This window comes from Rhineura floridana, chromosome 2, assembly GCF_030035675.1.
Source record: "Rhineura floridana isolate rRhiFlo1 chromosome 2, rRhiFlo1.hap2, whole genome shotgun sequence".
In the NCBI taxonomy this organism is placed as follows: domain Eukaryota; kingdom Metazoa; phylum Chordata; class Lepidosauria; order Squamata; family Rhineuridae; genus Rhineura; species Rhineura floridana.
In genome coordinates this window covers 71961974-71977844 of record NC_084481.1, presented here as the reverse complement: position 1 = coordinate 71977844, position 15871 = coordinate 71961974, and the positions used below count along the sequence as shown (strand labels likewise).

The following is a 15871-nucleotide window of genomic DNA, read 5'->3' as shown; positions in this document are numbered from 1 at the left end:
CCCTCTTCTAGAGATTCCATTTATATAAAAAAAATCAGAAACAGCTTGAAAATGAGGGGCATAGGGTTTTATCCAGTGCTGCCGTTCCGCATGTGCAACACACTTCTGCTTGTGCAACCAAATCCTCAAAATCTGCTCCAGAAGTTGGGGAACCTTCTGGAGCAGATTTTGGGATTAGGAGTATGTGAGGAGAGGAAGGAGGAAGTCCCATCGTGCAAACAGAATGCTGCTCATGAAGCATTGGATACAATCCATAGAAATTAGTGTTAACTTGCATACTGAAAATTCCAACAAACAGATTTCTGAAATTTAAAGAAAAAAAGGGTCATGTAGCTATTGACATAAATATCCACTTTTCCATTGGCCCTGCTAGCTAAACTTACTTGGTAGAATTTTTGTCCGTGCTTCCAGCAGAAGCAGTGGGGCCTTTTAAAGCAACTGTGGATTTTTTGGTAACTATACGAACAGTGCCTCCACTGCAGTCAGCTTTCCTTAGCGAAGCGTTGGCAACATCCTCTTTTGTCATGTACCTAAAATCATATGAAATATTCCTTTTTAGCCTGCAAGTCAACACAAATACTGAGATACAGAATTCTTGACCAGATGCCCTTCCCAAATCCCCGTCTTCCACAAGAGGTCTGGATAATTATATCATTTTCAGCAGCTACCTCTATTCTGTTTTAAATAATATCTATTTATTAGTCATTTATTACAAAAGCTAGTATAGCACAGTGGGGAGGAGAGTCTGGCTGGGAGTCCAGAGTCTGTGAGTTCAAATCCCCGCTTGTGTCTCCTGGGTGTAAAGAGCTAGCTAAAGTTCACCCCCACAGTGAGTGGCTCAGGAGTTACGTGCCCTGCCACCTGTGCAGCCATGGGCAAGCTGCATAGTCCCAAGGAACCCAGTTGCCCCCAGCTGGCAGTTTTGGACAAGGAAGGGGCTGGCTTGTGCAGCTGTGGCAAGCTGAGCAGGCCCTAGCGAGCAGGGGAGGACTAGCCTCAGAGCGAGGCAATGATAAACCCCCTCTGAACACCGCTTACCATGAAAACCCTATTCATAGGGCGGCCATAAGTCGGGATCGACTTGAAGGCAGTCCATATCCATTTTTCCATTATTACAATGGAATGAATACTATCAGTAAGGTGATGAATTACTTAAGTTTTCTATTGTAAGAACAAAGGAATTCATGAGTTCTGAATCTTTTAGCACTATTTTTGCTAAAGCTATTTCTATCTCTGTTCCCCCACTACAATTTTTAACACAAAATCATACACACAAATGATAAAATAAATCGTATGCTGCGAGAGTGCTAATTTCTTTAGACAGGCTCCTCAAGAAGAAATATCATATGGTGAAATAATTACATATTCTGACAGTGTAATACATTTGCCAAATATATTAGGTGGTCAACTCCATGGTTGCTAGCTGCAATCAATGTGAAAACACACCTACACAGGCCAAGAGACAGAAGGGGGCGGGTGGGGAAACTCATGTGAGAAATAGATTCTCCCTCTCAATTTCTGCTTTTCGCTTGTTAGAAGAACAGGAGGCCTCCCATAACAAAAAATAAAAATGGTTACCCTCACCTATATAACGTAAGTTAGACAGCTTCAATGGGTACAAGCACCTGTGCACTTAATTTCTACATTCTATGTTAATTCCTCTGTAACAGGTAAGTTGTAGTATGAAGGATCTTCTCCCCCCTCCCAATTTTGCAATTTGAAGCACTCTGTTTAGAGCATAAAATGCTTACTATATAAAATACAGTTAAAACTAGCTTGTCATGTAAATTACATTTGCATCATTAAGGTGATTTATTAACAGCTTGTCGCACAATACATTTCCCATCCCTCTACCAAAGAGGCTGTTAGCACACACACCGTTTGGTACTGCTGAGCTTGGATTGCTGTTTAGACAACATCTCTTCAGAAGCAAGAATGGGACTAGAAAATATCTGGCCACTTTTCCTGATAATTCTCTGCTTCATTGCTGTTAGACCACTCCATTCTCTTACAAATCTCAGTATCTAGGGAGAAAATACAAAACTTAACGAGGTTTGTTACCTGTAACTTATTCTTTGAATTCTTCACAATCTGTTCCAGCAGAATTCCTAAATCGTCTAGAATAGAGTTTGGTTAGATGGTGGCTAGAAATTTTAACTAAGGAAGGGATGCTCCCCCACCCCCACTAAATGTAGGGAGACACGAATCCTTGTAGCAGAAAGGAGCTCATCTTGCCCATGTCTTATTGCTCCATAAACTTCTCTATCTATTTATTTATTTATTTATTATTTCAATTTATATACCGCCCTTAGCAAAATAGCTCTCAGGGCGGTGAACAAACAAGATAAAATACAATATATCATAATAAAATACAAAAACATATACAAACAAACAACAAAAAGCACAGCAAAAACAAAATAAACACTACAAAAATTAAAAATACAGATTAAAAGATTAAAAAAGATTAAGAAGATTAAAATGCCTGGGAGCATAAAAAGGTCTTTACCTGGCGCCGAAAAGATGGAAGTGTAGGCGCCAGGCGTACCTCTTCGGGGAGGCTGTTCCACAACTCAGGGGCCACCACAGAAAAGGCCCTAGATCTCGTAACCACCCTCCGGGCTTCCCGATGGGTTGGTACCCGGAGGAGGGCCTTAGATTCTGAACAAAGTGAGCGGGTAGGTTCATAGCGAGAGAGGCGTTCCACAAGGTATTGAGGTCCCACGCCGTGTAAGGCTTTATAGGTCAAAACCAGCACCTTGAATCTCGCCCGGAAGCAAATAGGAAGCCAGTGCAGACGCGCCAGGACAGGTGTTATATGCGAAGACCGACTGGTCCTCGTCAATAATCTGGCAGCTGCGTTCTGCACCAGCTGAAGCTTCCGAACTGTCTTCAAGGGCAGCCCTACGTAGAGCGCATTACAGTAATCCAATCTTGAAGTTACCAGAGTGTGGACAACGGAGGCGAGGTCATCCTTGTCCAGATAGGGGCGTAGTTGGGCTACCAGACGAAGATGGTAAAACGCATTCCGTGCCACCGAGGCCACTTGGGCCTCGAGAGACAAGGAAGAATCGAGAAGAACCCCCAAACTACGTACCTGTTCTTTCAGGGGGAGTGTAACCCCATCCAGAACAGGGTAAGCATCCACCATCTGAGCAGGGAAGGCGTTCACCAACAATGTCTCAGTCTTGTCTGGATTGAGTCTCAGTTTATTAGCTCTCATCCAGTCCATTATCGCGGTCAGGCAACGGTTCAGCACATCAACAGACTCACCTGAGGAAGATGAAAAGGAGAAATAGAGCTGCGTGTCATCAGCGTACTGATGGCAACGCACTCCAAAACTCCTGATGACCGCACCCAGCAGCTGCATGTAGATGTTGAAAAGCATGGGGGACAAGACCGATCCCTGGGGGACTCCACAATGGAGAGTCCATGGTGTCGAGTGATGTTCCCCAAGTACTACCTTCTGGTGACGATCCGCGAAGTAGGAGCGGAACCACTGCCAAGCAGTGCCCCCGACACCCAACTCCGCGAGTCTCCCCAGGAGGATACCATGGTCGATGGTATCAAATGCCGCTGAGAGATCAAGGAGAATCAACAGAGTCACACTCCCCCTGTCCCTCTCCCGACAAAGGTCATCATACAGGGCGACCAAGGCTGTTTCGGTGCCAAAACCGGGCCTGAAACCGGATTGAAACGGATCTAGATAACCGGTTTCATCCAAGAGCGCCTGGAGTTGGCTGGCAACCACCCGCTCCAATCTACTGTTGATCTACTACAGACTAGCATCAGCAAGCCCACAGTTCAAATCTCACCTCTGCCACAGACTCAACTTGGTGGCCTTGGACAAGATGTGATGATGATAATAAAAATAATATTAGTAATACTGTGACCTTTGGAAAGTTGCTGTTATTTGTTTTGACAATTTATATACTGCTTAATTACAAGGATCTCTAAGTGGTGTACAAGTAACTACAAGGAATTGAGTACAATGCAAAAAATAATCAGTTAAAATTATAAAATCAGAAGTCAGTTAAAATGCTTACTGGAATATAAAAGTCTCCAGTAGGTGCCAGAAGATCAACAGGGAGGGGCTCAAGCAGTTTCCCCATTTACAATATGCAAACAGTAATACTGTACTGGATTGTTGAAAGGATTAAAAGAAGATAATGCATGTGAAGTGCTTTGGAAATTTGGAAGTGCTATATAAATGCTTACTATTAACAACTTAATATATTAAACGTGTGCAAATTAGACAATTTTTTGGTAGATTTTTTAAAAAAAACATTCATAGAAATGGCTTTTGGGATTCTGTCTCCCTAGGATATCAGCACAGATTTGAATGTGTTCATGTGAATTACATTTTTTTCAAATATTATTGCTTTTGTGTATTGTCTTATCTGTCACTTTGAAATGTGGGAGTAGCTGGAGGATAATCCACATATTTAAGAGCCAAAGATGTTCACAGCAGCAGGAAACCTGCACTCATCAAATAACTATGTCAGAGTTGACACCTGTATACTTCAAGCAACCATCATTCCGAATGGAAAAAAGGTACTTCCCACCATATAGAGCAGGGTGGAAAGCGCAGATCATGGGGTCAAATGAGCCCTCCCCCCAGTCTGTTTATTTGGCCCTTGGGAATCTCCCCAGCCCACGCTCCTTGCCTGGGCCACCCCCTCACCAGCCCTGCCCTGCACCCATCTTGATGCTTCTGCCTGGTTGAAATGTGTTCTTACCGGTTTAAAATCACAAAGATCAGGAACAGTTCATTTAACAAAATTTATATACCTCTTTGTAAAAAAATCCTCTAAGCTTACAGAATTTTGTTCTTAATGTTATTTGAATGCACTCTGTGAAGTTTGTTTTATTTTTAAACATTTTGTCTGCATATCATATTGCAATGCTAAAGTAATTTCCCCCCTTAAAAATTGACTGACAACAGAATTCAGTTACTAATTCTGCAGATGGGCAATTTAATTATGCATTTGAGTATGTGCACAGACAAGGGAAGTGTGATATTTCCCCCCCAAAGAAACACATTCCACTAAAAAAAGCAATTAAGATCTGTATATGCCAAGCTAATAATTGAAAACCTGACACCGAGGCAGAACATTTTGTTACTTAAATGGAAAAGTGCAAGCATACACTCTGGGCATTATTTATAACTGCAGCAATGATCTTACCAATGAACGGTTCTGTTTTTGTTGAAAGCACTCTGGTAAATCTTCCCAGCTATCTAATTTTATATCCAATGGAATGAAGTTACAATACAGAGGCTCTCCATCCTAGATGAATCAAATAAATGTTTTGTTAATCTCCTAAATCAAGAAGGCATTCAGTTATCTGAAGATTCCAAGGAAGTTGGTGTTTTTTCTACCATAAATTTATCTTTAATTACTCACCAGTGCTGTTTCTTACAATAAACTGAACTACAAAACATCATTTGCCTCTGCAGTTGCATTGTTTAACATTCCAGTTTGTGAATACTTTCACCCTGAGCAGTAGAAATATTTATGGATACTCCCATGACATTAAAGATGATGAGTCAATGACAGATGTTCCCACAGCAAGGTGATAAAGCCCTTTAAACCTTCTGCAGGATGTAACAACAATTTTTAATTTTTACAGACGGTTAATTTCTGCTTCAACCCACATTAGACATATGTATATAATAAAACAGAAAAAAACCCTAAGAACAAGACACAAACAAGCAGTAATTTCTAGTGTATTTTTCACACTGTTAGGACAGAAGCTCCCAAGACAACAGTGCATGCAACAGCTTGGGTCCAATGGTGAGCTGCACAAGCACAATGGCAATTCAGGTGATTTCTGCCAATCCTCCTCAATCCTAGCGCCCCTTTGATTTCCACCAAATCCCCCCTCCTAGTGCAGCTTCCCACGCCACATCCCACACCATTTCAGAGGGTTCCTTAGCCCTTAGGAATGGCTTTTCAGAGAGAGTAGGGGGCTGCAGTGGGAGAAGGAGACCGGAAACAAACTGAGTCCCCATTATAGCCTGCATTCGAGCAATAACAACAACAACAATAATAAAAGTACCTACCACTGTGTAGACATGAACTCTGTCTGTATTTCTACTTGCACAGAACATCAGGCCACAATATGCTGGGAAGGATTCTGAATCCTCTACATGCTCTATAAATAAAGGTTAAATGACTTTTATCTGAAATCATTTCCCTTTCAACCCCTTATTGCAGATTTAGGCAATACATATACCACAGCAGGAAAACTCTCAGTCCTCCTTTACTAGCAGTTTGTGTGAAGCTTCAATGAGCCAGGCAGGCAGTCCCATGGCACAGCTGCCTTTCTGTAAGGCAGCCAGAAGTGCAAAGTGAAACACTGACACAGCAGTGTCTTAAGGCGACTGGTGCCAGGTCGAAGTCTCAGCAGTGGCACTTGAGAGTGAGGGTGTGAGCAAACTGATCCTCAGCACTGCTGTTATAGAAGCCTTATGCAGGATCTTTACATGTCATTGTTAAAGTGCTCCAGCTGTGAGTAACCAGTTTCATTTTCATTTCAGTATCACGGGTGTAGTGGTCTGGGGTCTCGGGAGGTCTTAGACCCCTTACTTTTTGGGAGAAGGGGGCCAATGTCTCCAGCATCCTATGAGCCAATCAGCATGAAAGGGGAGTGTATTAGCTGCTAAGAAAGTCTTCTAACATGCTTCCTTGTCCTTTCCTGCTGATTAGAACCAATGAGAGTGAAAGGTGAGTCAGCCAGAAAAGACTCTTCTCAGTAGCTAACACTCTCCCCATTCATGCTGATTGGCTCCTAGGGATGTCTGTTGTTGTGGGAGAAGGCATTAACAAGGATCCCATTCTCAACCGCAAAACAAAAAAGGGTGTGTGGTTGCGACTATCATGAAGGAACCTTGCACCTACTTGCTTATTATAAAAATAAGACCGCAAGAATAGTCTTTGGGGCCTCAGGTGAACTATACTTGCATCTTTGGTTTCCAATGTACAAAAGGACTACCCTCACAAAATTATTTTGAAGATGAATGAGGCAAATAAGAAAAGCATACTAAGAAAAGCTATAAAATGTTTTACTACTACTAACAATGGGAGATATTCAATGGTGTCAGCCTGCTTGCCAAATGGACTTCCGCTGCCTACTTGCCCTCAAAATCTTCCCCAGAGGGGGATTCTGTGAAAGAGATTTGGTGGAGGCGCATAGGGAATTGTGGGGAAGGAAAGGAAGGGGTACTCCACACACATGATGTTGGATAATCACCCATTGTTTACATACATCCAATTTTTATGGTTATGGTCTGAGCCAGAGTGGTGTAGTGGTTAAGGTGTTGGACTATGACCTGGGAGACCAGGGTTCAAATCCCCATATAGCCATGAAGCTCAGTGGGTGACCTTGGGCCAGTCACTGCCTCTCAGCCTCGTAAAAACCCGATTCATAGGGTCGCCATAAGTCGGAATCGACTTGAAGGCAGTACATTTACATTTTTTCTGGGCCAAAATTTATGCACCAATGTTAGACATTAGTTTTCTAGCTTAAACAGCAGAACATTTCATAGTATACTTTTTAACTTTAGCATAGAGAGGTAAACACAGTCAAACAACCTTTACAATATTTTTTTTAAAAAAGCACATGTTGAGAATACAAACCATAATTCTGCTATGAGTCCCAAACTGAACTGAGAATACCCTTTTAAGCCTATCACAATCTAAGTACCAAGTTGAAGCAATGGGGGTACACAGACTCATCCTTGGCAATTGTTTCACCATCTTTGCTGCCACAAGGCTATTCCATGCGAGCAACTGTTTTGAGATCTCAGATATTTTTATATATAACGAATACGCACACACAAGCTTTTTTTATCACCACTGTTTTGGGCTTTTGCAAATATTATCCATACACTGATTCTTGGAGGGTGGGAATATACTGTAAAATGCTAGTTAATACACAGAAATATTCAGTTATCTGACATGCTCACTAATCATTCGCTCCAAAAGGAAATCCGTTTTCCTTACCTACTCTGAGTTCTTGCTCACAACAGTCAAACTGCTCATTTGTGGCAAGAGTTGCTTCTTCCTTGGCTCCACCAGACACTCCAGCCAGTGCTTGCTCTGGGTTTGTCCTCTGGCTACCTTTACTGGCTCTCTTTGCATCACTAAGATTTGCAACTTCTTGGGCTGCGTTTTCTTCCTCACTCCCAATAGAAACAGAATTGTTGATTTGACTTTTATTCTGTATAACTATGGATATTTTAAAAAAAATGACCCAAAACAGGAGTCAAACCTCTTTTTCTGCACACAGTTTGATCGACAATAACAAATCCCACTATGTATCCCCAGTATAGTCTATTGTTTAGTTCTTAAGAGAAGAGCTGTTGATGCAACTGATTATTCAGGCAATTCTCCAAGTGGAAGGCAGGCCATGTGGCTGCTGAGTCTTTCCCTCCTGGTATAGAGAGTGGCATTTGATAGGACGATGCCATACAACCATCAAATGCACAATGACTTTTATGCTTGGCTGCTGCTGCAGGGTTAGCAATTCAATGCATAGGCGCTAGGATCTTGGCTTGGATCCTCACTTTTGTGGAATAACTGTCACTCCTGAAACGAAATTCTCTTGCCTCCTCTTTTCCACTGTTAGTCCCTTGAAAATCTGCTCCTGAATATTGGGAGGCCTTCCAGAAATGAACAGGATATGGTTGGGGTGGGGAACATACTGTAGCAGGAAGAGGGGAATTGGGACCCAACATGAAGTCTTCCTTGTGCAGGCTAAAGTGCCTTTCTGCCTGTGTAGGACAGCACTTGGGATCCAAACCATTATTCTGAACAACAAAATTAATCTGGGGGATAGACAATTCCACAGCTGCAACAGCAACGTGCAGTCGATTTGGCTGTCCTGTCTTAGAGGTTCAAACCCTATGGGCTTCTATGACATATGGCAAATGCATGCAGCTTATATAGATAAAATCCAAACTTTAAAATATAAAACTATTACAAAAAATGAGTTTTTGATTAACTGCAGCATTATCTCCAAGCCCTAAACTGTTGTTAAACTTAATTATGGAGTCGTGAAACAAGTCCATTTCATAAACCATAGTTTGAAAGTTGGGTTCTTTTAGTAAACCATAGTTTAAACAATTTGCCTGGGTTCAGACATAACAGTAAACTGCAGTCTGTTAGAAACATAAGTAAAAGCTTCCCGTGGCTGAGTTGGGGAAGAGGGGAGTGAATGAGCCAGAGGCTCATTCATGTAATGCTAACTAGCAGTTCAGCACTAGGCCCAAGTGATGCCTATATGCCTTTAAAAAGTAACAAAACATTGTATAAATCTAATTTCCTTCTTGGATCTAGGGATGTTAGGTATCCCTTCTAAATGTAAAATATCTGATGTGACTTCACAGTGAATTTCCAAGAAAATGACCTGTCATATACAAAGGTCATTAAGTGAATAAACACAGTGTATTATCTGACCAAGAATAGCAACAAAAGATATGAGTTTCATGAATTTGTGGAAAGCAGTGTTTTTTTCTGAAAGGAACTAGAACAAGATATCTCACAGTAAGGTACCATGGAAACTGAACTTCCATCATAAACTGTTGCATTTGCTTCTTGGTAACATGACAGGCATCTTTTGCCACTGAAAGTATGTATTATACACTTTGGGCCAAGACAAATAGCTACCAGGTTTGTCTTCAAATACATTATATTTTTAAAAAACTATTTACTGCCATTACAAAAAAGGACTTTAAAAAAAAGAAAATTAACTGGAGTACAGGGGGTTACTTACGATTTCTTCCCCGAGGAGATTCACACATTTCACAATAAGGCAGCAATGAATTATTACTGTAAGTGCAAAGACTGCAATGCCAAGTTGCTTCAGGAGCAGGTCCTTTGCTTGAATTAGGTAACGGTGTGCCCAAGTCTTCTGGGATAGTTTCTTCTGCAAATGAATGGTTTGTTTTTCCAAACAAGTATTTCCTCCCTTTCTTAGAACTCTTTGGGGTAGATGGCAGTAAAGCTCTTGGTCTCTTTGCTTCTCTACAAAGTGCATCCTTGTTATTTAGTCCCTCAGAGTCCAAATATTCACCATTCTCCAGGTCTTCTTCCTTCAAGGCTTGAGAAGAATCTGGACTGAAGCCTGGAGACTTATCACCAGAAGCAATTTTTCGCTTTTTTTCAGCATTTGTGTTTGGTGAAAGGAAGGCACGAATATCATGCTGCTTTTCCTTTTCAAACTAGGGCAGATAACAAACAAACATCATGTTACACAGACAAAGCTTTCATTACATACTGTTGTCCTGTGCTTCCATTTATTAACTTATTATCCTTTCCAACTGCAGCATTTTCCCAAGCAATAGTCTTCTTTTAATAAAGGACATTTTAAGAAAAAACCTGACGTAAAGAAAAAAATTAGAACCAATATTCCAGACTTGTGGAAAGGAATCACTGTTAACCACTTCTGACCTATACTGGCAAATCATCAGTGCAACACTCAAGAGTTTGCATTCTATCTTGCAAAGCTATGGCTTCTCATAAAAGACTATGCATTATCAGACAGTTTTATGTTTCATGCATTAACTTCAAAGCCTTTAAATTATTTTACTGAGAAAGTTGATGCTACATGGGAGATGCCACACCAGTTTCATGTGCTCCAGTAAAGCCAGTGGCTGAGTTTGGTGTCATGATAAAACCATGGTTTATTTCAGGGGTAGGAAAACGTTTGTAGAGCGCAAGTTGCATTCTCTTGTGGATACCTTTCTGGGGGCCACATGCCAATGGTGTGGGGAGTCAAAAAAGCAGAAGTGGGTGGGGCAATGAATGAGACTTACCTTGGTGCAGCAGGCTATATTCCAGCTACACAAAAACATACCCACCCAGCACCAACATAGGCAACGGGTATTATCACAGTTCAAAGATACACTGAAACGAGGCAAAAGCTCTTATTTATTTTTTTATTTATATCCCGCCCTTCCTCCTAGCAGGAGCCCAGGGGGCAAGAAAGGCATGAGGCAAGTCCAGTGAGGGAGGTGGTCTAGGGAGGGGAGTTGGCCTGGGGAAAGTCCTGTGGGCCAGATAGAGATACTCAAAGGCTTGAGGTTCCCCACCTCTTGGCTTATTGTGATGGGAACAAGCCTAGCCTTCCCTTGAGCTCATGTGCTGCCTCTCGCCTCCTCCAGCTGCAAGGCATTTGGAAACTTCCAGTTTTATTTTTAATTAACCATAGCTTTTCATGTCATCCAAACCTGACAAACTGTGGTTAAACAATTATGGTTTGTTTGAAACCAGCCAACTTCAACTCATGCCTTATAGATTATAAAATTGGTTTGTTTCAAATAAACCATAGTTAAGATTAACCATAGTTTAGCGTTCAGATGACATAATACATTAGTTAATCTAAAAATGAAGGTAACAACTTCTGATCTCCATGTGGTTCCATGTAGAAAGGGAAGGCTGGTGCTTGTTCCAAAGTGTAGCCAATGTCCCATCCCTTCTAGAGTCCAGTTACTTTTGTAATCTAAAAGTTTATCTCTTCACTCATAGACTAAATCATCATAATAAGTGTGTACAAATTTTATCGTTGCCAGTTTGGCCACAGGAATCACATAATTAGCAACATATTGACTTTAATCCCCATTATGGTGAGTGTAGCAAAGCTGGAACTGTATTATGTTTCTTTGGATCTTGGGCCTCAAAACATGAAATTTAAGATCAAATCCCCCTGCTCTTGTATGATGTTAAAATGAACCACCTACCTATAAAACCATTTTTGTGTACAAAACAAAACATGACATGTATCCAATCTGCCTCTGCATGGGCATATTGCTTTTCTGTATTTAAGATCAACGTATCTGTCTTTTAAAGCCAAAGGCTAACAGAAGTATCACACAGATAACATATTGAGTGCTAGCGCAGAGCAGTTAATTGTTCTACATTCACTTCAGGGATATTATCCATATCCATATTACAGTGAGACTAATGCTTTTAAGGATCAGTAGTTTTCAGAGTGTGACAAGACCAAAACTACTGAGGTCCCATTTTTGGTCGTATATACTGCTAAATGTCAGCAGCATGCACTAAAATGGACTGCACAGTAGTAACTAGTGAACTGAAAGAATTCCAACTGAATAGACAGCCTTACAAAATCCAATTAGCACCATGAGATATATATACATAATCCAGATTGGAATGCATGAATGACAAGATTGGAATGAACACATTTGTAATGAAATTACAACAGCTGATATAAACTGTAGGAACAACTTCCAAACTCTCCCACAACCATACACTTGATTATTTTGGCAGTTATATAATGAGGGAAGAAAGAGTTCTGCAGTAATATTTCACAACTGAAAACAGCTAATTTTGTTTAACATATAAATTTACGAAACAAGACTGTGCCAGTGATCATGAGAGTATTAGCATTTACATATATAGGGTGGAATCCAATTGGTGCTCTTACTGTCATAGAAGGGCTTTTGATCCAGCAGAGATGTCCACTAACAGGTGATATGGGGAGGCTATTTTTGCCTATCCCCCTGCAGCCCCTCCTTCTACCCTGTTGGGTGGGTCCCTCAACTCTCTGAAATTGATTTTTGGAGACGGGCACTGAGGGCTGCAGGGAAGAGGGAGAGATCAGCAAAAATTGACTCTCCTCCTCTTCCATTAGCATGGGATTGCCAACTTTTTAAGCCCATGGGCACATTTGGATTTTGAGCAAATGCTGTGGATACCACCACCCCGGTTCCCTCTTGCCCCCTTCCCCCAGCTCAGTCCCGAGACAGAAAGAGAGAAAGGATACACATACAAAAGTCACAAAGACACTTTGCTTTTCCAAAGGATTTGTATAAAAAAGTGGATCCAGTAGAATTAATCTGAGCCTTGAAATGCACATAGGGCTGACAGAGGAAGCGGGAAAGAGCATCACTTTTCAACTTCCTCCTTCAGCTCTCTGTATTTTTCAACAGAGAAAAACACTAACCATTCTCGCCACCACATGACCAGTGAGTTGAGGGGCTCTGAGATTTGTAGACAGCAGAGAAAGGCCTCAAGGGTGCCATAGCGCCCATGCGTGTGGCATTGGTGACATCTGCATTAGCAGATCTCCTCTGGATCAAAAGGTTTTCTACAAGTGCAAGGGTGCCAATTGGATTGTACCTATACAGATTAAATGGGATTTGTTCAGGGACAAAAACAGGCACATAAAAGGCTGCAATTTAGTTTGATTACGTGTGCATATAGGTATATACCCATTTCTGTTATTGGCAACATGAAGTGAGAGCGCTGGTTGGCAATGGAAGCCCTGTGTGGGTTTGATGGCTCTGGATCATGTGAATGGATAGACTGAATATAGTCAATAACCAACAATTTAAATTGTTTCTTTTTGGTTTTTTAAAAATCAAATTATGAAGCAACCCAGATTTAGCCAACAGCAGACAATATAGACATATATATGATGTCCTATGAGTCTCAGGTACCAGCATTCCTGCAAACCAAAATAGAAAGAATGAATATGTACAACATACAATTTCAGTCTCGGCAAAAAGTGAGTGTAATTTATGTTTTTTGTGAACATCTAGATTTCAGAAATGTTTGAACAGATTAAACACTACACATGATCTCTACATTCTTACATGGGTGAATAAAACTTCATGCTTTATCTCATTTATACTTTCATTTGGGATCCAGGCTTCAGCAAAATTCAGGAAATTCCATTTGGATTTGTCGCCTTCTTGTGCCTGCAGTTTTTCTTTTTTGCCATTTAAAGTGGTGCCTGTAACTTTGGCCTGTAGGTAGAAGGATTGGGAAAATGAAAACAGTTCACACTTGACAATACAGCTTTATCCCATCCAAGTTTGGGGTAGTGTGGGTTGCAGTGTAATTGCTTCAGGGTTCTGTGGCTTCATCTTGTAGAACAATTTCTAGTCCAGAAACTATTCTTTCCTAACTCAGACTGCTACACTTGCCAGGCCTCAAATGCCATTCTGCAGGGCAGAAACAGGCAGTTCCTTTGCCTCAGAAGTCAATTTATTTATTTTATTTATTTATTGCATTTGTATATTGCCCCATAGTCGAAGCTCTCTGAGCGATTTACAACAATTAAAAACAAATATACAAATTTAAAAACACCTTTCTAAAAAGCAATTTAACAACACATGCTAAAATGCCTGGGAGAAGAGGAAAGTCTTGACCTGGTGCTGAAAAGATAACAGTGTTGGTGCCAGGTGCACCTCGTCAGGGAGATCATTCCATAATTTGGGGGCCACCACTGAGAAGGCCCTCTCCCTTGCTGCCAGACTCCTAGCTTCCCTCAGAGTAGGCACCCGGAGGAGAGTCTTGGATGTTGAGCGTAGTGTATGGGTGGGTTCATGTCGGGAGAGGCGGTCCATCAGGTATTGTGGTCCTAAGCCATGTAAGTTTTTATAGGTTAAAACCAGCAGCTTGAATCGAGCTCGGAAACATACAGGCAGCCAATGCAAGCGGGCCAGAATCAGTTTTATATGTTTGAACCGTCTGGTCCCTGTTACCAATCAATTTTGATTTGGGGTGGAAAAAACAAGAACATTTCCAAAGGTGAAGACTATCACCATCAGACTGCATGTTCTAGGCCCTTGTTATCTAAAGGAATTTTTTGGCCATATACCACCCTTATGCTTTAAAATCACCTGAGGCAGTCCTGTTATGGGCTTCTCTGCTTTCTGAAGTATGGAGGTGGCTACCTGAATGATGGCCTTCCCAGTGCTTACGGTACTCTCAAACCAAGGAGGTCTAGCAGGCTAGCTCACCTTCCATGTTTTAGGACATTTCTAGACACAGTTCTTTAGAAGTCCTTTTGCTCAGTCATGACAATGGAGACTATCTGTTGCTCACTTGAATGGACTTCTGTTTTCACTTAAACCTATTATGTATCTCCCCTCCTAGAAGAGTCATATGTCTCTTCTGCCTTCTTTGTTGAGTCAGGTTTACTGTTACAAAGTTACTTATCATTCTTATATTCTTCTTAATGTTTCACTTTGTCTTCTGTTTCAAATTGCCTTTTTGAAGTCAAAGCAAGCTTTTGGCTTTACTTTTCACATGCAACTCAAATATATCTAGACCTAAAATTGTAATAAGGAAGTTTCAACATCAGTACCGATCTTTTAACACACACACTAAATCCAAGTTAAACTTTATTAAAAGGTCAATCTAAATCATTTTTGTTTACAAAAACACATACAGACACTAATTCAGTGGCCAACAGAATTCTCTCAGCCTTTTCTTCAGATACCAAGAACTGGAAGTCATTTAAATTGATTAGAGAAGGAGGTATTACAGTAGGGGAGGGAGAATCTAGAAAATGGGATTGGTAGGTGCATATACACTTAAAATGTAAGGAGGCACTACAGTACATGTTCCAGAGCTTTTGACAGTGACGATTGCCAATATTTAAGTGTAAGATCTTACCTTACGATTCAACATTCCCCACATAAGAGGATCCAGTGTTCCCTTTGCAATGAGATAATGGATATTCACAGAACTGCACTGTCCAATCCGATGTGCTCTATCTTCCGCTTGCTTAATATGCCCAGGATCCCAGTATAGTTCAGCAAACACCACATGAGTGGCAGCAGTAAAGGTTAAACCCTAAAAAATAATAATGAAGAAATGAAGGTTCCAGCTTGGAAAGAAGAGTCAACTGAAGAGAAAGGTATTTCATGTTGTTGCCAGAGAACACCATTCACCCTCCACTTGGAGTCCCAACACTATACTTTCTCTCTAAAGTCTCGATTTTGTCTGAAAAGCTGTCAAGATTTAAGGGATTAGGACAAAATGCATTTCAAATATCTGTTGATACCCTCTGCCTGCCTGGCTTTTGGAACTCCCAGCTCAGTGCCCATCTTTGCACT

The 15871-nt window shown here is 41.1% G+C and overlaps 1 protein-coding gene across 5 annotated transcripts in view; it reads right to left on the bottom strand.

The window, feature by feature from the left end:
* ZRANB3 (zinc finger RANBP2-type containing 3) overlaps positions 1-15871 on the bottom strand; it is a 72412-nt gene that overhangs the window by 5064 nt on the left and 51477 nt on the right. For all 5 annotated transcript variants that reach the window (XM_061608921.1, XM_061608924.1, XM_061608923.1 and 2 more), the window contains 8 exons: positions 15429-15608; positions 13619-13771; positions 9775-10222; positions 8004-8228; positions 6062-6153; positions 5184-5285; positions 1879-2024; positions 384-530 (listed from right to left, as the gene is read on the bottom strand). In XM_061608921.1, coding sequence (XP_061464905.1) covers positions 384-530; positions 1879-2024; positions 5184-5285; positions 6062-6153; positions 8004-8228; positions 9775-10222; positions 13619-13771; positions 15429-15608 — 1493 coding nt within the window. The remainder of the gene's footprint in view (positions 1-383; positions 531-1878; positions 2025-5183; positions 5286-6061; positions 6154-8003; positions 8229-9774; positions 10223-13618; positions 13772-15428; positions 15609-15871) is intronic.